General features: G+C 46.0%; 1 protein-coding gene across 1 annotated transcript; it reads right to left on the bottom strand.

Moving 5' to 3' along the window:
- Nucleotides 1-3100: 3100 nt before the first annotated feature.
- Nucleotides 3101-20770, bottom strand: LOC144131750 (kelch-like protein 20). The gene is made up of 4 exons (XM_077664462.1): nucleotides 20593-20770; nucleotides 20257-20500; nucleotides 14903-15248; nucleotides 3101-3143 (listed from the first exon to the last, which is right to left on the bottom strand). Exons 1-2 carry the CDS (start codon nucleotides 20747-20749, stop codon nucleotides 20457-20459), a joined length of 201 nt encoding a protein of 66 aa, XP_077520588.1. The 5' UTR covers nucleotides 20750-20770; the 3' UTR covers nucleotides 3101-3143; nucleotides 14903-15248; nucleotides 20257-20456.
- Nucleotides 20771-21684: the final 914 nt, after the last annotated feature.

A 21684-nucleotide genomic window follows, 5' to 3' on the forward strand; every position in this document is an offset into this window, starting at 1 on the left:
TCGGAAATTCGCGAATATCAATTTTCTAATACGAATAGAACATCAAACATATTCGATTCGTATTCGAAATTTCGAATATTCGCACACCCCAAGTAATTAGAGTTCAGCACTAGCACATCTTCCGGTGCTCACCTTACGCACCATGCACCGAAATCTGGCATTCAGCAGAGTGACGCAGAGGAGGTCGACACGATTGAGAGACAAAACTCTCGGCTGTAGTGGTCGCATACTGCCCGTGATCTTCAAGGTCAAGGCCTCTTGGCAAGTGCAGAGACGAGGACAGCTGAGATGCACCATTGCCACGGCTTGAAGAACTTATGAGTATGTCGTCCTTGAGGCCGCCGAACTTGTCCAGGCCACCCAGTTCGTGCATCATCTTGAAGTCTGCAGTGGGTAAGACGAAAAAAAAATTATGGTCGGCTTGCGTAGTTAGGCGAGATGCCAATATGTGCACCAGCAGTAGGTTACCGTTGGTAGCTAGACCCGGTATTAAGTATCCGCTGATTATTCTACGTGGCATCGCTCGTCCGCAGCTTTTGCCGCAGTGTGGATGTGGTTGATGTCGCCGTAAACTCAAATAAACAAGGCACTTGAAGGTTATGTGGACATAAGGGGCTGAAAGGTGATTGCAGAGAAGTGCGTTTTGTAGTTTTGTAAACAGCAGTAAGGCTACATATATTAAAAACAACAATGGGATAGCTCATACTTGTAACCAGAAAAGGCCACCATATTATGATCGTGGCTACAATACTTCTACCGAGGAGCACAGCACGCTGTCCTGTAACGACAGCACACCATTTAGAGCAGGAATTCGTTTTAAGTATAAGGGGTATTTGGTTTATGCATACATTATACTATTACAGAGGAGCACAGCACACAGTCCTGTAACGGCAGCACACCATGTACAGCAGGATTTCGTTTAAAGCATAAGAGATATTTAGTTTATATATATATATATATATATATATATATATATATATATATATATATATATATATATATATATATATATATATATATATAGCAGACAAGACAAGCAACCGCCCCCGTGACCAAGGAGCATAGGGGATCTCTTTTTTTTAGATTTTCATGAATGGGAGAATAATAAAGGCAGAAGAAAAAACCACATGCCGCTGGTGGAATCTGAACCCACGACCTACAAATTTCGCGTCCCGTACTCTACCACCCGAACTACGGCGACAGCTGTCCTATCTTCAGCTTTAGAGGGTATTTATGTGTAGTGTAACCTAACCTTGAGAGTGTTCACCATTGCCACACACATCCATAGCGGCGTACGCAGTACATCCTGCATTACCGCGAGTGCCACGTAAGAATGTGATCGAACTCTGAGGGCGGAAGCCGTGCGAGAACACTTATGCAACCTATGGCATCAAGGCTGCCAGATTCGAGGCTGCAAAACTCGAATCTGGCAGCCTTGATGACATACGTAGCGTAAGAGGGTTCTGGAGGTTAATATATATGTAGGCCGCAGCGATGCTTGATTAGTCTATATGTTCTTTGTTCGATCTCTGACTTTCTCGGGAGGGCATTGACGAACCTGTGCACCAAATGCCTTGTCAGCCCAAACGTTTTGTTTCGCCTAATCTCGCCTAATCTTGAAGAGTTATCATTATTAGCTGATATCTATTGAACCCGTCGTACGCGACTCGTAGCGCCCCCGATAGAATCGAAATAAAATGGCTGAGCTTTAACTCAGTTATAACTAATGTGGCGAGAGAAAGACCGGGCTCCATCACTCCGCCCAGTCATGGCCCAACGGCTCTGACTGAAGTGAGCGCGGCGAGCACCGCGCCATATACAGCCAATCAAGTGGTGATGTCACCTGGTATGGCGGAGGGTCGGCGCAGCGTTCAGCAGCGCAGCGGAGCTCGACTCCAGCTATGGCCAGTCACGTGGTATGACGTCAGGCATGTGAGCCCTGGCTCAAGGTCAAAGTGAAAAATTGTTCACTTGAAAGTCTCAGCTCATAAAGAGGAGCTGTCGCTCCATAAGGACCCCGTCCTTGTTCACTGCAGCTCTATCTCATTGTCACAGTGACGTAATTCTGTAGCCGGAATTGGGGAGGACTTGGGGAAGTCTGCGGTTTCCCTAACCAGCGCTGGCGCTCAACTTAGGGGCTGAAACTGCGTTACCAAAGGCAAGAGCTCCGTTCCCGTAGGCGTTCTTGCAGTCAGTGGCCATTCACCAACTAGCTCAACTCGCTGGTTTACTGTTTTACTCCAGTAGGGGGCTGAGTGAGACGGTCGTTCTCTCACGGGTCGCAAGTCGAGAGAAAACAAATGAAAGAACTGGAACTTAGGCCAAGCCCGAACTTTAAAGTTTAATTGATAGCATAGGGCAATCCCTAAGCAATAACACACCAGTATCCAGCCGTGCGCCGCCATACAGCTACAAAAGGAAGCTAAACAGTTTTTTCCGAAACTTCGTAGTTGAAGAAATTCGTCCTGTCGCGAAGATCGAACCCAGATCCACCTCCTGTCCATGGCAGGCAGTCTACCATCTCAGCTAACCTGAAAGCCTAGCAGATGGCAGGGCCGGTCCGTGTGCATCAACGATTTGAAGGGCTGAGCACGGGTGGTGCTATGAGTAATTACCCCCTTAGTGTACACTTTCTTTAATGCCAACACTATAATAGCAGGGTTAACATTGGGAGACTGGCTTACCTCCAGACGTAGCACACCCGAGAACAGCTTGCTTGCGCGGTCCATGACGTTTGGCGTTACTTCGCTGGTCTTCCACATCGCTGGTCTTCCACGGTGGTCTTCCCACCACGAAGACTATCAAAACTCAAGCCCAGGAATATGCTTGGCGATGTCAGCAAAGAGGGACGTCTGGTCAACACCATGCGTTAAGCAGTGGATCATCAGGCACCAGAAGGTCGTGCATGGGTGTCTGCATCTCTCGGAGCTGCAGGAAACATCATGGTGAGAAAACGCGCTAAATGTCAGCTGGTTGTAATATGACCTCGTTCTCAGCAAAATATCAGTGCAATTCATTGCTTAGCGGAGGTGCGTGACCCCGCCATGGCGGCCAACTGCGCCTGGCTGGAGACGCGAAGCGTTTCCCAATTTGGATAGCGGGAACTCTCGCCGCATCAGTTGTAGGCGCCAGCGTTGCAGCAGCTGGCATTACAGAAATGGAAGCATCTCAGCACCCATCATCAGCATTATCAGTGTTTACTCACACATAATTTATCCTGCCTTTTTTCGACATCACTCTGTCCAAACTCAAACTTCCACTACCTTACGCAACAATTCTGGACAGAACCATTTTAAAACGAGAAAAGTTTATGAACGTATTTTATCATATAAGATTTCAGTATAACAATCAATATACCCGCCGACCACCCGTCGGCAGTCTTAAATGTTTTTTTTCCTATTACCGCTTTTGCTATAGGCAAAAGCGTTCCCTTTTGTGTTTCAATGCTAGTCTTCACTGTTCGATGCGATCGATGGAAACGTTACCGTTCTACTGTTACACATCAGTAAAATGAACCATTACCTTCAATATTTCTAGAACAGTATCTTACAATCTTTCAATCTTAAAAATTTTTGTCCGAGGACGTTGGGCATGTCGGGACATGAGAATCGATTTATAAAGTGCTTGGCAGCCAAAGAGGAACAGACGTGTCCAGCAATCTAACAGACTGCGCAAAGGGAATGCATTGCTGTGAAGCAGGTAAACGGACTTTGCTGACGATGCCATTGCAGACATTTTAAATCTCTTTGAGAATAATGCCTTAGGTCTAACCTTTACACATGAGCTCCCTGTTAATAACACTCTTCAGTTCCTTGACCTCAAACTTACCTTTGGAAAAGAGCACGTTTGTAGCTGTTTCTGCCCTCGCACACAAAAACAACTATAACCATATGATTCAGCCCACTCTAAAATCACCAAAAGGGCCATTGCTAAACAGATTATTGAGCAATCTTTGAAGAAGTCATGTACGCATGCCATGCAGGCTAGCTTCGACATGCAAATTTCCAGGCTAAAGAGGCTGGCTTCCCCGATGTGGTTGTGCTGGCAGTGGTTGAAACGCTCGAAAAGAGGCTAAAAGCGCCCCAAAAAGTAAACTCTGATGTTGCCAACAAAGCTTCAAAGCCAGTTGTAATTCCATATGTTCACAGAACTGCACATAATCTGAAGAAGATAGCAACCAAGCATGGTGTCCCACTTGTTTTCTCGGTTCCCTGCAAGCTGAGTCGCCTTTGCGCCCGCATTGGGAGACTTCACGCCAGAACGAAGCAAGGTGGCTGCGGCGTGAAACACAAGAACCGCTACTTAGGGCCGTTGTACGATCGTTTCGGAGCGCCTTCCGCCTCGTCCGCCTCGCGAGCGGGGCTGGCGGATCCGCCTCGTTCGGCGAACGGATGGAAAGTTGGTGAACTTCAACTTTCTGGCGGACGAGCGCATCCGGCCGGGGACCGGATTGCAGCTATTGGCTGCTTTTCCCGTGACGTCAGTGACATCCGAGCCCCTCCTCCCTCCGCCTCGGTTCTGCTCTGCCCCGGCCTGCCGGGGCAAGATGGCCATCCGTCGACTGAACTGGGGAGCGCGGCCTGGGCAGTGGCAGCGATGTCGCGAAGCATATTATATTGTACACATCTTGATATCACCAGTGTTCAGAGCGACTGCAAACTTCGCCGCGTTCAGCAGTGGCGAGCGATAGTTCCACTAGTTGAATTCTGTAATCATCTACGCTGACGGAGTTGACAGAGCGCCGCTTCAAACCGATGCAAGGCCTGTGCAGTGGCGGTGTCACGAAGTGTTTATTTCGAGCTGTTTGTGGTTGTTGTAAGCGTTTGTAATTCGTGCGAGGATCATCACGGACAGCGGCGAGTCACGGTGAATTTCTTGTGCGTGCATGAGCTGCATAGCACAATGACAAGTGTCCGCGTAGTGAACGTGATTGCGATCGGAGCGAGTGCTTTTACGTCAAGGCAGAGAAATGTGTGCCTGCGAAAGCTCACGACGGACGCTGTGCTTTCCGAATGATGAAGTGATCGTGGCGTTGCGCAGCTAGTCGCATTCGTTGCGATGGTTGCAGTGATCGCTACCACACTACGTTATTTCTGCTACGTATCCATTACCATTTTGACCGCGATTCGTGCGGGCGCTGTGCTCGAGTACTGCAGTGTGTGCGACGTGACACTATCTTTGCTGCACGGCCGTCGGACTGTTTTCCGCGGCGACAAAAGCTACGCTGCCATCATTTTGCGTCTTGGTGCTCGATTCAATATATTTTGTGATTATGGGTGCTCGGGTTACGAGTGGCCGGCGGCAGTGTGTGACTTGTGTGAAAACATGGGTGTGCAGTGCAGATGTATCTTTGGGGGTGTCATTTCTTTTTATTTCCTGCCCGCTGTGCGGATATTTGTCTGCAATAAATATTTGCGCGATGAATGGGTGACTGAACACTTCCTCTAGCCATTTCGGTTTAGGTGTTGACATGGTATTACGCGATTACGAACAAGAATCATTGCCGCATTTAAATCACGGGTAGTTCACAGTGTAGAATCTCTCATATGTGTTAACTCATGAGTCTACTTTTCAATGAGCATTCTATTCTGTTATGCAAAAAAAAAATAACCGGCAGCAACTTATGGGGTAAAAATTGTCCACAGAACAAGTTGTGCATAACAAGTCTTGAAAAAAAAATATATATATATATTAAGAAAGTATTTCCCCATTGCTTTTTTTACCTTTTTGCTTTGACAAATTCTTGGCAATGTGAAGTTGAAGTGGGATCTTGGTTTCCTCTGTTATCAGAAAAATTCGGTGACCTTGAAGCGCCTCATGAACCGTGACACTGTTTGTTGTTGATTTTACTCACGGTCCCTTTCGATCAGGAGATCAGCGGTACGAAAGTGGATGTGTGCACAATGCTATTGTTGCAGAGCAGCTCGTGAACTCTGCTTTACTGGTGTTAAGTGGTTATTCAGCAGCACTCCCTGGGACAGCCGCACCAGTTTGTTTAACAGCACAGTTTTGAAGCCTTGAAAAGGTGATGTCAGAATGCACATGCACCTTGCTACCTTCATTTGCCTGTGACTGCGTGCTACGGACATGATTACTTGTCTGCTGAGTGACGGCGATGGCGAGCACAATCAGCTGTGTATCGACAGTGTAGAACGCTTCCAAGATTTCCTTAATCCTCCTTACATTTTACACTAACAAAAGTTTATTTGCTGACATATAGACGCATATTTGAACCTTCCCCAGTGATCGGCTAGGTTGTCTGGCCCACTTATCCTTTCACATTTGTGTGGTCACGACAGTGCCAATTCTGCACAGATTCAAAGCTACAATAGCAAGGCTTATTTCAGTTCTTTGAAATGTGCTAAGCATTGTTGCATGGTGGTTGGTTCTGCGCCCTGTTTCTGAGAGTCCTGTAGTATCAATGGAACCACTGACCTGCCAAGGCAAAGACCACATTTAATTTGAACCCATTCCTTTACTTGAATGAAATAGCTGTTGCTGCTTGCATTAGCAGATTCCCTGCTTTGCACCGGTGCCTAGTTCTGTTCTTGCCCGCTGCGCATGCCTGAATCAGGAGTGTTGCATTTTTCTTTTCTTCTGCGGTGTACTCAGTATAAAAAGTGCTAACCTAGAATTGCGGGCTGCGGGTAGGCATACGTGAAGTTATAATATAAGCAAGCGATGCTGTTGTTTTAATTTTAAGCAGGTTATTTCATTTTGTGCAATGAGCAATCCAAGCCAGGATCTGAGTCGCCGAGCCCTGACAGGGATTTTTACACTAGAAAGAGAAGCTCTTTGGCAACCAGAAAGTGTGTGAGCTGGTTAGAAGTCAGTGTGCCTGGCAGTCCACGGGTTAGCATAACAGTCTGTGCAGACAGTGGGGCAAGCATGGTGATGGCAATTCCAGTGTGCAAGATAGGTATATGATTCAGGCAGCGTTCGATTTATCTGCTCAAATCCAAAATTTTAAGTCTTTCCCCTCTGCACATTAATGGGACAAGAACATATGCAACAATGGGCCGTACGCATTTTCACTCTGTCCACTATGATCAGCAAGTTTCTATGTTAGCAAAGCGTAAGTGCATTGAAAAAAGTTTTTTCCCCAGAAACGCTGCTAATAGTTTGAGTCCATATTAACGAGGACTGCACTTATGAGGAATGGCTGTATATGTGAAAGTATGGTTAATGTTTTTACTTCTGATGATGACACAAGCAATTAATCTGTGTTATTTGGAATATGAGACTAAAGAAGTACATTTATCTTGCAACTTATGAAGATGATTAGAAGGATGTGTTGTATGGCACAGCAGTTTGTTGGTTGAAGAATAGCGATTGGCTTTACCTGACACCACTTAAAACAGCAGACTGCAAAATGAGCCCTGTAGAGCTGGTAAATGTATGTTAGGAACAAAGTCGACGGAAAACAGCACCACTACACATAGTAACAATTCTTGCTCTGTTGTCCTCCTCCCTTAGCGCAGTTTCAATATGCAAACTTACTGCCGGTTCACCCGACAGTACACCCGTACCAAGTTTTGTGAAATTTGTAGCAAACATCAACGGGACAGGAAGCACAGGAAGCACGGTGTACGAATATCTAGTGCATACTGTGCAGATAGCTTCCTGCCTCATCATAGCTTGGCCCCTCTATGTTTCTTACCCATCATTACCCAGCACCTATGGCCCTATTTATGCCATTGTCATGTGCTGCAAATCACCAAACACATTTTGTACTCTTGCCCTGCTAGATTGTTTTGGCCCATTAAGTTGTTTCATCCAAATTGGCAAGCTTTTAGAAAACATTCCTGCAATAGCCAACTTGCTCTTGTTCTTCACGACATGCACTTTGACTGCAATATCCCCTTCGATGCTTTTCTTCTTGGCTTTGAAAAAGCATGTGATTCCCTTATTTATGTATGGCGTTTTTTTGTCGTGCTTTAACCTGTATCCAATAGCTCTAAACTAGATCCAAGCCAGCCGTCGGCAGATTTCCCTTGCCAATCCTTAAGCATCCTGCCTTTTCCTGCAGTCTTGGATATCCCCCAAGGCATTGCCCTTGAGCCTCAGCTTTTTACTGCCTACATTATGGCTTTCCCTTCAGTGTTTTGTTACATGCCTTCACTGATGGCTATATAAAGGGGTCTGCCATCTTGCAATAAATACCCATGTTTTAGTTCTCCAAAACAACATTTTGCATGCTCTAGAATGGCCTGTTTGCTAATGTTACTAAGAATGTGCTCACGTCTTTTTTTATTGTCAGCAAAACTACATTTTGCCTACTTATAAGGGCTTACCGAGAAAGGTATTTTCACTGGATACTGGTTGAAATACTCAGCCGTTCACATGGCTCGCAAAGTAGCATGGTCTCACCTCATAATGCTTGTACGCCCTCCCACAGCCTAGGATATTTACACCATAACATGTACTTAGCATCGCCGTCTTCCAAGTTACTTGCGTTCAGATCCCCTGTGTGGCACCATCTGGCACATGGCACAAACCGAACTTAACTAAAATCCTAGAATGAGTTCAGACCTGAGCCCTTGTTTTATTTGCTCAGACTATTGTTGAAGCTCCAGTTTCACAGCACCAAAGGTGTATCTTCAAATTTCTTCATGTCGGGCAGAAACTGCAGGGTTTTTGAACTCTTTACCATCACATAACCAACTAATCTGTTCTGACTCATCTTTCCTTCTGCACTAGCCGCACAAGTACTGTTGTGCCTCAGTTAGCTCATGCCACTGCATTTCAAGATTGATTTTTGTTTTTGCCTCGAAAGGCTCTAATGGCCTTCCACCTCACAAGGCCTACTAGCCTCTTGTCCTTTGAGCTGGTCACTGCAGAAATCCACCCAGCAAATGATGATGTCCATCCACTGATCAAAGTGATTTCCCCAAGGCAGAGAATATTTGAAATAGGGGAGTAAATATTCATTAATGTCCACCCAAGTGCAGTCATAAGGCCATAAAGAAGAGCTACAAAGCTTTCCTTTGTAGCCGTATGGCTGTGCTTGGATTCTAATGGTTGATTACTTCTACACAAAGCTTACCACTCAAGTATTGTCATTTAGTACTATTTAGGTATAATAAATGTTAAAATAAATTGTTCTAATGAAGTGCTTAGTCGCTTGCTCAGCTCGGCAAGCCAATGCAGTGTTATCTTACGCGTAAGAACTTTCCTCACAATCTATTTCAAGTAATATTGGGGCACATTTACACAATAATTTTGTTGGACGGCATACAGTTGCATTTACGCTTACTTGCACACTGTTCAAAAGCTAGGTCTAGCAAACTGAACGTGTGCAATCAAAAGCTACGCATGCATTACTGTGCCTGTCTAGGTCAGATTTTTCTTGGTTTCTCTCTTATAGTCTCTTCAGCTAAGCAACACACCGCCTTCATAACATGGCTCAGTGAGAATGCTACGAATGCATGTTTATGCATGTGACTTTTATATATTCAGGATAGTGTTAACAGGGCTGTTGGTTCATCTTGAACACAAAAGCCGTCAACTTCAATTTGCAGCAAAGAGGCACCAGTAAAGACAAAAGTAACCACTGCTTTTCTGTTTTCTTTTTCTGCTTTTTTCGGCCTAACTTCAAATTGGTCTTTTCCAAGTTTCTGATGCCTATCTATGCCTCAATTAATTTCATTCTTTCAAAACCAGACTTGCAGTGAAATAGATATATTTTGCTGAAAATGTTGACAGTCAGCAACTAATAGCACACTCTTTTTAAAATTCAACACATGTTGAGTTGTATAAACATCAGTTAACAGTGAGCAATGCTCACTTTTGCTAGCTAGATTGTGAACTGATCACCTTTACATTCAATCAGTCTATATTTTACTAATGAGTGAAAATAACTCTTAAACATTGCTTAAAAGTTGTATCAGAGAACATACGCATATATGCCTGTCACATACTTAAATGGCTCAATTTTTATTTCATTTTATTGTGCAACATTATAGACCTCATACTGGAAATCCAAGTTTACACATTCTTCTTGAGATGTTGGTGTTTGCGCGAGATAAGCAGATTATAGGGTCATTGTATCCTGTTTCCCTGACTGTACAAAGTATTCTTTCCCAGCCTAAGCCAGGAGCCATTGCAATGTAAGCCCTCCAAATTGGTTCTTGCATTTCCTCTACCTGTAATCCACTTTACTGGCTCCCACATCTCATTATGTTTATAGTAATAGAAAGACATGTGTAGACTTTTATGCAATACAAAGGCACCCATATTGTTTTCCACTCACAGCGACATTTGAGAATGCTTTGGAGTTGAACAAAGTATATGCCAGCTTATTTTGTACATGGCAACAATGACATGGCCTTCAGCAGAACTTCCCATACTTGTTTTCAATTCTGTAGTCTGACTTGTGCAACGGCAATATCAGCTCATGAAGATGTGCTAAAGGACTACCTGATGGCCCGCTGTCTCTGTGGAGAACAAAGCGCCTTGCACTACAACCAAGTGATGCATGTCTAAGCCCCTTTGCAGCCACACAGTGCTATTTCTATTTTGGCTTTAATAATAGACTGAAAAACAACAAAAATAAGTCACTATTGTTACATTGTCACTGTTCTGTAAAATGTAGAACTGCTTTAATTAGAACTGATTTTACCTGTTCCAAACAACTGGAAAAGTCATAATTTCTTATGTGCATTTGTGTTTGACTGCAGTGGGCTAAAATGTGAATTTTTAATGCATACACAATTCAGACACACACAACTTATATATTGAACAGATAAGCATGTCTTTTGCATTAGCAGTGAGCTGGCTGTATACGTAGTTGGGGGTGGGGGGTTTGTTTACATATTAAAATGACAACTGTGCAAAAGACAGGCCAACAGCCGGCCGATTCGGTCTGCCAAAACCATGTCGTCGTGATGTCTGGCTCTATGTCACACTGCGCCGACGAAAACAGTCGGTCGACTGTCGGCGTCGGCGCCACGTCTCCCACAAGACGACAGTTGGCCGATGGTTCGCCAATTCCCATGTCACACCAGCGAGACAACGTGCGAGACCTCCCGCCGACTTGGCCCTTTCTCGTTCTCACTCTTCTTTTGTCATTTCCTGCTATGCGAAATTCATGGGCCTGGACGCTGCATTTTTAACTGTTTTAAATAAATCTCACCATAGTAAAACAAACTCTTAACACTCGTGATTATATGAACCTATATTGAGTGCAGCCCAGTACTGAGCGGCACTTATTGCTGGGTCAGAAAGGCATGGCTCGAAAAATAAATCCAGTCGCTTGCGGGTAAACAAGGCAGGAGAGATTATTTAAAACTAAAATAATAAAAAGAAGAAAAATTCCCGACCAAGCGGATTCGAACTAGGAACCTCTGGAATGCGAAACTACTGCTATACCCACGACACCATGGAGCACAAAGCCATCCGCGGTTTTCAGAGGTGCTGATAAGAAACACTCAGCAGTGTGACGATAGAACTAAAAAGCAGGCGACCCATGTGCGAAAACTCGGCCGGCGCGCTGCACCGGTCGCTGCTTGCGAATTGTAGCCCCACTGCAAGCAGGGACACACGGAGCAGCAAGCATCGCTGCGCCGCTCGACTCAAGCACTCGAGCTCAAAGCGTACGCTTTGCCACTCGCAGCGGTCTGATTACTGCTTGGCTTGGTGTTGAAGTTCGCACCATAAAAGACAAAATAGAAATATTATCAGAAAGACCGCCTGCTATACACGAGCAGCGACAAAGCATGCTTGCGCTAGTAGCGAGATTTCGGCAATGGCACCGCCTGCGGTCGCGCCAGGCGACGAACTGCGCTGCTGCCTGGCGCAGCACACGCCGCTTCGCGAGTAGCCTGCGCTATAATATCTCTTAATATCGCTTTCCTGTTAGCAGTATAATCTTACCATAAACTAAAGTTATGGTCAATTTCCGCGACACCTTCGGCTGCGGAGCCAGCGGACCGCTGCGGGCGAAAGGCGAGCCGGACCGCAACGGCGGGCCAGCGGCAGCTTGCGAGGCGATTCTGGCGAGAAATTTTGCTCCTATCAGAGTTGTTGCTTTTACCAGCAACTCTGTGTTGATCAACGATCCTCAGGAATGATACATTTGGCACATTTCTCTGTCTGAGCGTTTATTGCTTACGTCAAAAACAATCTTAAGCTGATTTTTATTACGGCGGCGTACGGTATCCAGGCTGGCCTGCCGGCGAGCAGGCTCGGTTTACTTCACGTTCGCACCAAAAAAGACAAAACAGCCATGCTATCAGAAAGGCCGCCTGCTATATTCGAGCAACGACAGCATGCCTGCAAAACAGCCGCGCTTTCGTCAACGACGCCGCCTGCGGCAGCTCCAGTGCGACGAACTGCGCTGCTTCCCGGCTGCCGTGCTCGTCGCTAAGCCTAGCTGGTTTCGCATCGATGCCGCAGCTCAGGGCGCTTTGGAACTAGCCAGCGCCGTAATAACGAAACTTCTCTAGTCACCCCTTTACTGCCAACCTGTCCCATAATAAAAAAAGTTATGCTCGATTTCCGCGACGCCTTCAGCAGCAGCTGGCGGCTGAAATTTCCTTGTATCGTAGTTATCACATCAACCAGCACATTCGCATTGGCCAACGATCCTCAGTAATGATACTTTTTGAACATTCATCTATCCCAGAGCTTGTTATGAACTTAAACAAACAGCACTAGAGCGGAATCGTGTTCGTGTCTGGTGAATGTTTTAGCTCGGCGACCGATCTCGCGTCGACACGGTCGGCAGTCTGGGTTTGTCGGCGTCGCGGTCGTCAAAGCACGTCACACTACGAAGACATCTGGTCGTCGGACGCGTTGGTGTCGTTGTCGGCCTAGTGTGACAGGTTGGTCTGCCACAGACACGGTGTGCCGACCCGGTCGGCCGATCATCGTTGTCGTGTCGAACTAGTGTGACAGGCCCCTTAGGAAAGGCTGCAAGTGCCATTATTTTTTTCTCTGTCAGCAGTGCATTAACACTGCAGTGTGCAATTTGGATAACTGACTAAAATATTAAGTATGTAATCTGAACTATTTGAAAAACGTGATTATCCCGGTTATAATTACGGTCGGTTGATAGCAGCCTGTACTGTGGCCTGACCATATATATGGAGAATTCGCAATAAGAATTGCGTCGTTGTTCTGAAATCCTGAGGGTTGCCTAACTTTCAGAGGGGGCAGCCTTCTGTTATTTTCGCAAATCGTCGACCGTTGTGAAAATATCGCGATCAAACGAGGAAGAGTTCGCGATCGCGATATTTTTTGGTGTCTTGGATATAAATGGTCTACATGTCGTTTCCCATACATATCACAGCCGACCACGATTGTACCTTCGACGAAAATCCTGCGGCAAAAAAAAAAAGCGTTGACGGAACGGATGTCTCGATTACGCCGCAATTAATACGGGCTATCCCTACTGCAAGATATCTGCGTGTTTTTCTACAAGCATGCATGCCTGTACCGCCACACGTGATTAGACGACAGGCACTGCCGGGCGCGCCAATCGGAATGCTGGGACCATCCGCCTCGCTCGCAAGCGCCAAAGTGATCGTACAACACCTTTCCGCCTCACGTCCGCCTGGCGGCCGAAAACTGGCGGACCGCTCGCGAAGCGGACGAGGCGGAAGGCGCTCCGAAATGATCGTACAACGGCCCTTAGATTGCCAAGTTGGCGTTGTTTATCAGATTCCCCTGACATGCGGCAAAACCTACATAGGCCAGACGGGCCGATGTTTGAACGTGCGAATCCGAGAACACGAAAGATCAATTAAAAACCAGGAGCAACGTAATTTACCCATGCACTACTTAGAACATAAATGCAGGCCCCTGCTCCACCAAGTTAAGATCCTGCGCAAGTGCAGTAATGAAAAAGCACGTGAACTTCTTGAGTCATATTATATAAGAAAGAAGGGACAATCATGCATCAGTGACACATCAGTCATATTTTACAATAGGGAGGCACGTTTTCTTGATAGTATGTTTAGGTGAGCCACGCCCTTGGTTTTTTTCTGATTTTGGGTTGTTCTTTTGTTACGCTGCTGATACCCTGATGCGCCTGCGCTGGTATGGTATGATATATAAGTGTGTTTTCTGGAATAAACCTCAGTTGTTAGTTTGCGCCTGTCCAGTCTTCTTACATGTGATTGTCTAGAAAGCGCAACCAATGTTTCCTATTTCAATCACTTACGTTAAGGTCAGCCAATAGAACTTGATTTTATCAAGTAGACTCCATTCAAGTAGCACACCATTTATCAAGTAGCACACCATTTAGAGCAGGAACTCGTTTTAAGCATAAGGGGTATTCGGTTTATGCACTCCAAACCAGTTTTAAACCAAATGGATTGCAGGTGTATTTGCTCAAATGCTTAGCATCTGACCACTTCATCACCGGCGCTGTGTCTACACAAATTCCAAACCGAGTAACTTAGTACCACTGAAAGCGGATTATCAGCTACATTTCCTGATTTTTGCTGGGATGTCTCATTTTCCCAGAAAACAAATTTACGTCTCCATAAATCTGAGGAGCGACCTTAGTTCGTGCGAATCCCGCCACATCGCACACAGCCCTGTAAGGAAGCAATTGCCGCATCGACTTGGCTTCGCGTTTTCTCAACAACGCCAAGGACCCACCGTTATGCTCTACTCAATGTTTTTCTAGTGGCATATATTTATCTTTACATGCTCACGCCTCGCATAAAGATATGGTGCAGAGGATTCTCAACAAAACTGCTACGTATACGCACAGCGGCAAAGCCCCCAATCTTCGCGTCGTACCATATCTCCGTATTCTCGTCACTTAACAACGCGCCGCAGCTAGTGCCACCTTCTCAGCAGCAACCAAAACTCAATCCTAAATAAACCTGATTTCCTTTTTGGTTCTGATTTCGCAAAATGCCCAAGCATGTCAGAAACGATAGATGCTTACTTGCGGACAACTGGAGACAAAGGGACGCAAGGCCTCTGGGGCTATGAGCAAGTTGTCTATTCCAGCGTCAGAGGCACTTGCAATGATACTCTTCTACTGCGCCTGGCTGGAGACGCGAAGCCTTTCCCAACCTTCCGGTAGCGTCTGTAGTCTGAGCTCGTATTGGAGGACGAGATCGTCTGCCGACCGGTACCAGTTGCCCAAGTTCACGACGTAGTCACTTTTGTGCCCAGTCACCATTGCGTGAGCATCGGTGAGGAACTCTGGGCGGCAAAGGCGGACGGCGGGCAAGAGTCGAAGGCGCAGAGGTTGTCCAGGCCACCCAGTTCGTGCATCATATTGCGGTCTGCAGTGGATAAGAGAAAAAAAATGATGGTCCGTTTGCGTTCTTCGGTGAGACGCGAATTAGCTAGGTGCCCTAGAAGTTCGGTTTTCACTTCGGCTCTGCCGTTCAGAATCAGTGTTCACGGATGGCAGTTGCTGAGTTAGCAATAATGGGATAATGTCCATATATGCAATGCAGCGAGCGATGAAAAGAAAAATGATAGAGTTAATGACATCTTAGTCGAAATCAAGAGCTAAAAATGAGCTTGTTCAGGGCATGTAACGCGAAGGGAAGATAAGCACCGATCGTTAAAGGTAGCAGACTGGTTACAAAGAGAAGGCAAGCGATGCAGGGATCGGAAGAAAGTTAGGTGGGCAGATGAGATAAAGAAGTCTGCAGGGATACGTTCGCCGCAGCTGCCAAAGGATAGGTTAATTCGAGAGACATGGGAGAGGTTTTTGCCCTGCAGTGGGTGGAGTGAGGCTGATGTTGATCATGATGCAGCATTTGCATAATCCCGTGTAGCCACTTCTTCCCTATGCGCCCTGTGCCGCGTCACTTTGCGTGGCAGCCAGAAAATCCGCGTTCAAGAAATTGCTCGGCGCTTTCAAAATTATGGCATTCAAGTTTTACCGACATGGAGGTTCTGCAGCTAAGGCACCAAAAAAGACAGGAGTGCCGTCAAAGCCAGTGCCCAGTGAATAGTCTGAAAACCACACATAATATAGGTGGGAGGCCGGTTAATAATGGGATCAGAATCGAGATTGGTACGCCACAGTGAGCTTCTAGCCATGAGGAACGCATGCCAGCTACTCATGCCACAAGATGAAGTTATGCTGCCTTCAGTAATTAGTAGGGCTGTGCGAATATTGAAATTTTCGAATACGAGTCGAATACGAATATGAAGAAAAAATGGCTTCGAATATCGAATCTAATATCGAATATCTGTTCAGTGCAAAAAAAATTTCAGAAAAGAATGAGCAAGCAAACGCTGTTGCCCTTATTTTTTTCAAAGTGGTGTATGGTCTTTCAAACCAAATGAAACAAAACAAGACTGCTTCAGTACCATATAAAAAACATGAAGTGCACAGAAATGTATACTATTTGATTAGACAGTATAAAATATCCAAATTATAATGAGGTCACGCAATACAAAATTCATAAAATGACAAGACTGACAACAAAAAAATAACATGATGACTATTAAACCTCATTCATTCGGAGTTCAAGACAGCAGAAGAAATGCCCGGTTCATCCGAAGGCCTCTGTTATTGAATTGCCCCCAACCCCCCCCCCCCCCCCCTGAAAAAAAAATGCTGCCGAAAATGCTGAAGATGCAGTAAGGCCTTATAAGGTGGCTCCATCGCACTAACACCTGTAAGCCCGTGACGAGCCACCCGTTTTGGAGTGCTGAAAGAACAACACAAATCCAAGCAAGGGGCCTGGAACACACTGCCATCGGAGCGGCGAGGCGGTTTCTAAAAAGGAAAAAGAAATAAGCCGCGCGGAGCGTGGATTGGACTATCGGCGAATGCGTGGGCCGACATTTGAAGTTGCCGAGGGGCAGCGGTGAAGCTCAGAAACCGAAACTACGCAGCCAGGCTATATTTTTGCCCTAGCAAAGGCCTTCCGATTATTGCCACGCATGCTTTTTACGCCCGCTAAAGATGTGTGCAAGTTACAACGCAGCATGCAATAGGCGCGATTTTGACAGGATCACTTGCCCCATTGTGACTACTCGACGCGCCCCTTCAGGAGGCTCCCGCTGCATTCTGCAAGTAGGCTTTCCCGCATAGCGTAGCTTACAAAACGGGATGGCGGAAGTCACGCTCGGAGAGATATGAAGGCGACAGGACGCATTCTTCGGATGCGGGCATTAAATGTGTAACGTATTACCGAAGGATTAATAAAAACGCGATTTCGCATTGCAATTGCTCGAAGCGGGCCGTCGGCCATCATGTTCGCAGATCGGGTGATATGTGGGAAAGCCCACTTGGGGAAATCCTCACGAGGTCAAGCCTTGCTGCGTCGGGATGCGGTCGGTCCACGTGATAAACGGCGGAGAAGGAAGCGGATAGGACCTCTGTATTGTTTTCCTAGAACTTTTAACTCGATTATCGGCTAATTTGCCCAGATATTGTGGTTTTGCCACGGTCGAATTTATGAAAGTATGCGCAATATCCGATCTCTGGCGAGTATCCGGGAATTTTCGAATATTCGGAAATTAACGAATATCAATTTTCGAATACGAATAGAACATCACACATATTCGATTCGTATTCCCAATTTCGAATATTCGCACACCCCTAGTAATTAGAGTTCAGCACTAGCACATCTTCCGGTGCTCACCTTACGCACCATGCACCGAAATCCGGCATTCAGCAGAGTGACGCAGAGGAGGTCGACACGATCGAGAGACAAATCTCTCGGCTGTGGTGGTCGCAGACTGCCCGTGATCTTCAAGTTCAAGGCCTCTTGGCAGGTGCAGAGACGAGGACGGCTGAGATGCACCATTGCCACGGTTTGGGGAACTTATGAGTATTTCGTCTTTGAGGCCGCCGAACTTATCCAGGCCACCCAGTTCGTGCATCATTTTGAAGTCTGCAGTGGGTAAGAGAAAAAAAATGGTCGGCTTGCGTAGTTAGGCGAGATGCCAAATATGTGCACCATCAGTTGGGAACCGTTGGTAGCTAGACCCGGTATTAAGCATCCGCTGATTATTCTACGTGGCATCGCTCATCCGCAGCTTTTGCAGCAGTGTGGATGTAGTTGATGTCGTCGTAAACTCAAATAAACAAGGCACTTGAAGGTTATGTGGACATAAGGGGCTAAAAGGTGATTGCAGAGAAGTGCGTTTTCTAGTTTTGTAAACAGCAGTAAGGCTAAATATATTAAAAACAACAATGGGATAGCTCATACTTGTAACCAGAAAAGGCCACCATGTTATGGTCGTGGCTACAATACTACTACAGAGGAGCACAGCATGCTGTCCTGTAACGGCAGCATACCATTTAGAGCAGGAATTCGTTTTAATCATAAGGGGTATTTGGTTTATGCATACATTATACTATTACAGAGGAGCACAGCACACTGTCTTGTAATGGCAGCACACCATTTAGAGCAGGAATTTGTTTTAAGCATGAGGGGTATTCGGTTTATGCATACATTATACTATTACAGAGGAGCACAGCACACTGTCCTGTAACGGCAGCACACCATGTACAGCAGGATTTCGTTTTAAGCATAAGAGATATTCGGTTTTTGCATATATATATATATATATATATATATATATATATATATATATATATATATATATATATATATATATATATATATATATATATATATATATATATATATATAGCAGACAAGAGAAGCAACCGCCCCCGTGACCAAGGAGCACAGGGGATCTCTTTTTTTTCTAGTTTTTCATGAATGGGAGAATAACAAAACCAGAAGAAAAAACCACATGCCGCTGGTGGAATCTGAACCCACGACCTACAAATTTCACGTCCCGTGCTCTAACACCTGAACTACGGCGACAGCTGTCCTATCTTCTGCTTTCGAGGGCATTTATGTGTAGTGTAACCTAACCTTGAGAGTGTTCACCATTGCCACACACATCCATAGCGGCGTACGTAGTACATCCTGCATTACCGCGAGTGCCACGTAGGAATGTGATCGAACTCTGAGGGCGGAAGCCGTGCGAGAACACTTATGCAACCTATGGCATCAAGGCTGCCAGAATCGAGGCTGCAAAACTCGAATCTGGCAGCCTTGATGACATACGTAGCGTAAGAGGGTTCTGGAGGTTAATATATATGTAGGCCGCAGCGATGCTTGATTAGTCTATATGTTCTTTGTTCGATCTCTGACTTTCTCGGGAGGGCATTGACGAACCTGTGCACCAAATGCCTTGTCAGCCCAAACTTTTTGTTTCGCCTAAACTCGCCTAATCTTGAACAGTTATCATTATTAGCTGATATATATTGAACCCGCCGTATGCGACTCGTAGCGCCCCCGGTAGAATCGAGATAAAATGGCTGAGCTTTAACTCAGTTATAGCTAATGTGGCGAGAGAAAGACCGGGCTCCATCACTCCGCCCAGTCTAGGCCCAATGGCTCCGACTGAAGTGAGCGCAACGAGCCGCGTGCCATATACGGCCAATCAAGTGGTGATGTCGCGTGGTATGGTGGAGGGTCGGCGCAGCGTTGAGCAGCGCAGCGGAGCTCGACTCCAGCTGTGGCCAGTCACGTGGTATGATGTCAGGCGTGTGAGGCCTGGCTCAAGATCAAAGTGAAACCTTGTTCACTTGAAAGTCTCAGCTCAGAGAGAGGAGCTGCCGCTCCATAAGGGCCCCGTCCTTGTTCGCGGCAGCTCTATCTTCTTGTCACAGTGACGTAATTCTGTAGCCGGAATTGGGGAGGACTTGGGGAAGTCTGCGGTTGCCCTAACCAGCGCTGGCGCTCAACTTAGGGGCTGAAACTGCGTTACCAAAGGCAAGAGCTCCGTTCCCGTAGGCGTTCTTGCAGTCAGTGACCATTCACCAACTAGCTCAACTCGCTGGTTTACTGTTTTACTCCAGTAGGGGGCTGAGTGAGACGGTCGTTCTCTCACGGGTCGCAAGTCGAGAGAAAACAAATGAAAGAACTGGAACTGAGGCCAAGCCCGAACTTTAAAGTTTAACTGATAGCATAAGGCAATCCCTAAGTAATAACACACCAGTATCCAGCCGTGCGCCGCCATACAGCTACAAAAGGAAGCTAAACAGTTTTTTCCGAAACTTCGTAGTTGAAGAAATTCGTCCTGTCGCGAAGATCGAACCCAGATCCACCTCCTGTCCACGGCAGGCAGTCTACCATCTCAGCTAACCTGAAAGCCTAGCAGATGGCAGGGCCGGTCCGTGTGCATCAACGATTTGAAGGGCTGAGCACGGGTGGTGCTAAGAGTAATTACCCCCTTAGTGTACACTTTGTTTAATGCCAACACTATAATATCAGGGCTAACATTGGGAGACTGGCTTACCTCCAGACGTAGCACACCCGAGAACAGCTTGCTTGCGCGGTCCATGACGTTTGGCGTTACTTCGCTGGTCTTCCACATCGCTGGTCTTCCACGGTGGTCTTCCTACCACGAAGACTATCAAAACTCAAGCCCAGGAATATGCTTGGCGATGTCAGCAAACAGGGATGTCTGGTCAACGCCATGCGTTAAGCAGTGGATCATCAGGCTCCAGAAGGTCGTGCATGGGTGTCTGCATCTCTCGGAGCTGCAGGAAACATCATGGTGAGAAAACGCGCTAAATGTCAGCTGGTTGTAATATGACCTCGTTCTCAGCAAAATATCAGTGCGATTCATTACCCAGCTGCTTAGCGGAGGTGCGTGGCCCCGCCATGGCGGCGCGCCACTCGGGCATCAGGTGGTAGCGCATGGCTTCGATTAGCAGCTCCTTGCCCTCCTCGCTCGTGCGGAGCAGTGGCTCCTCACCCACTTTGAATAGCAGGAACTCTCGCCGCATCAGTTGTAGGCGCCAGCGTTGCAGTAGCAGGCATTACAGAAATGGAAGCATCTCAGCATCCATCATCAGCATTATCAGTGTTTACTCACACATAATTTATCCTGCCTTTTTTCAACATCACTCTGTCCAAACTCAAACTTCCACTACAATACGCAACAATTCTGGACAGAATCATTTTAAAACGAGAAATGTTTATGAACGTAATTTTTTCATATAAGATTCCAGTATAACAATCAGTATACCCCCGAACACTCGTCGGCAGTCTTAAATGTTTTTTTTTCCTATTACCGCTTTTGCTATAGGCAAAAGCGTTCCCTTTTGTGTTTCAATGCTAGTCTTCACTGTTCGATGCGATCGATGGAAACGTTAACGTTCTACTGTTACTCATCAGTAAAATGAACCATGACCTTCAATATTTCTAGAACAGTGTCTTACAGTTTTTCAATCTTGAAAATTTTTGTCCGAGAACGTTGGGCATGTCGGGACATGAGAATCGATTTATAAAGTGCTTGGCAGCCAAAGAGGAACAGACGTGTCCAGTAATCTAACAGACTGCGCAAAGGGAATGCATTTCTGCGAAGCAGGTAAACGGACTTTGCTGTACAAAGCTCAATCACTTATGATAAGGTCAGCCAATAGAACTTGATTTTATCAAGTAGACTCCATTCAAGTAGCACACCATTTAGAGCAGGAACTCGTTTTAAGCATAAGGGGTATTCGGTTTATGCACTCCAAACCAGTTTTAAACCAAATGGATCGCAGGTGTATTTGCTCAAATGCTTAGCATCTGACCACTTCATCAGTGGCGCTGTGTCTACACAAAATCCAAACCGAGTAAATTAGTACCACTGAAAGCGGATTATCAGCTACATTTCCTGATTTTTGCTGGGATGTCTCATTTTCCCAGAAAACAAATTTACGTCTCCATAAATCTG

This window comes from Amblyomma americanum, chromosome 1 (assembly GCF_052857255.1).
Source record: "Amblyomma americanum isolate KBUSLIRL-KWMA chromosome 1, ASM5285725v1, whole genome shotgun sequence".
NCBI classification, from domain to species: Eukaryota; Metazoa; Arthropoda; class Arachnida; order Ixodida; family Ixodidae; genus Amblyomma; species Amblyomma americanum.

Excerpts from the sequence above, each read along its gene's own strand:
- LOC144131750 (XM_077664462.1), bottom strand. The coding sequence starts at position 20,749 with ATGCGGCGAGAGTTCCTGCTATTCAAAGTGGGTGAGGAGCCACTGCTC. Across the intron at positions 20,501-20,592 it reads CACCTCCGCTAAGCAGCTGG|CTCCGAGAGATGCAGACACC; the intron begins GTAATGAATCGC and ends TGTTTCCTGCAG.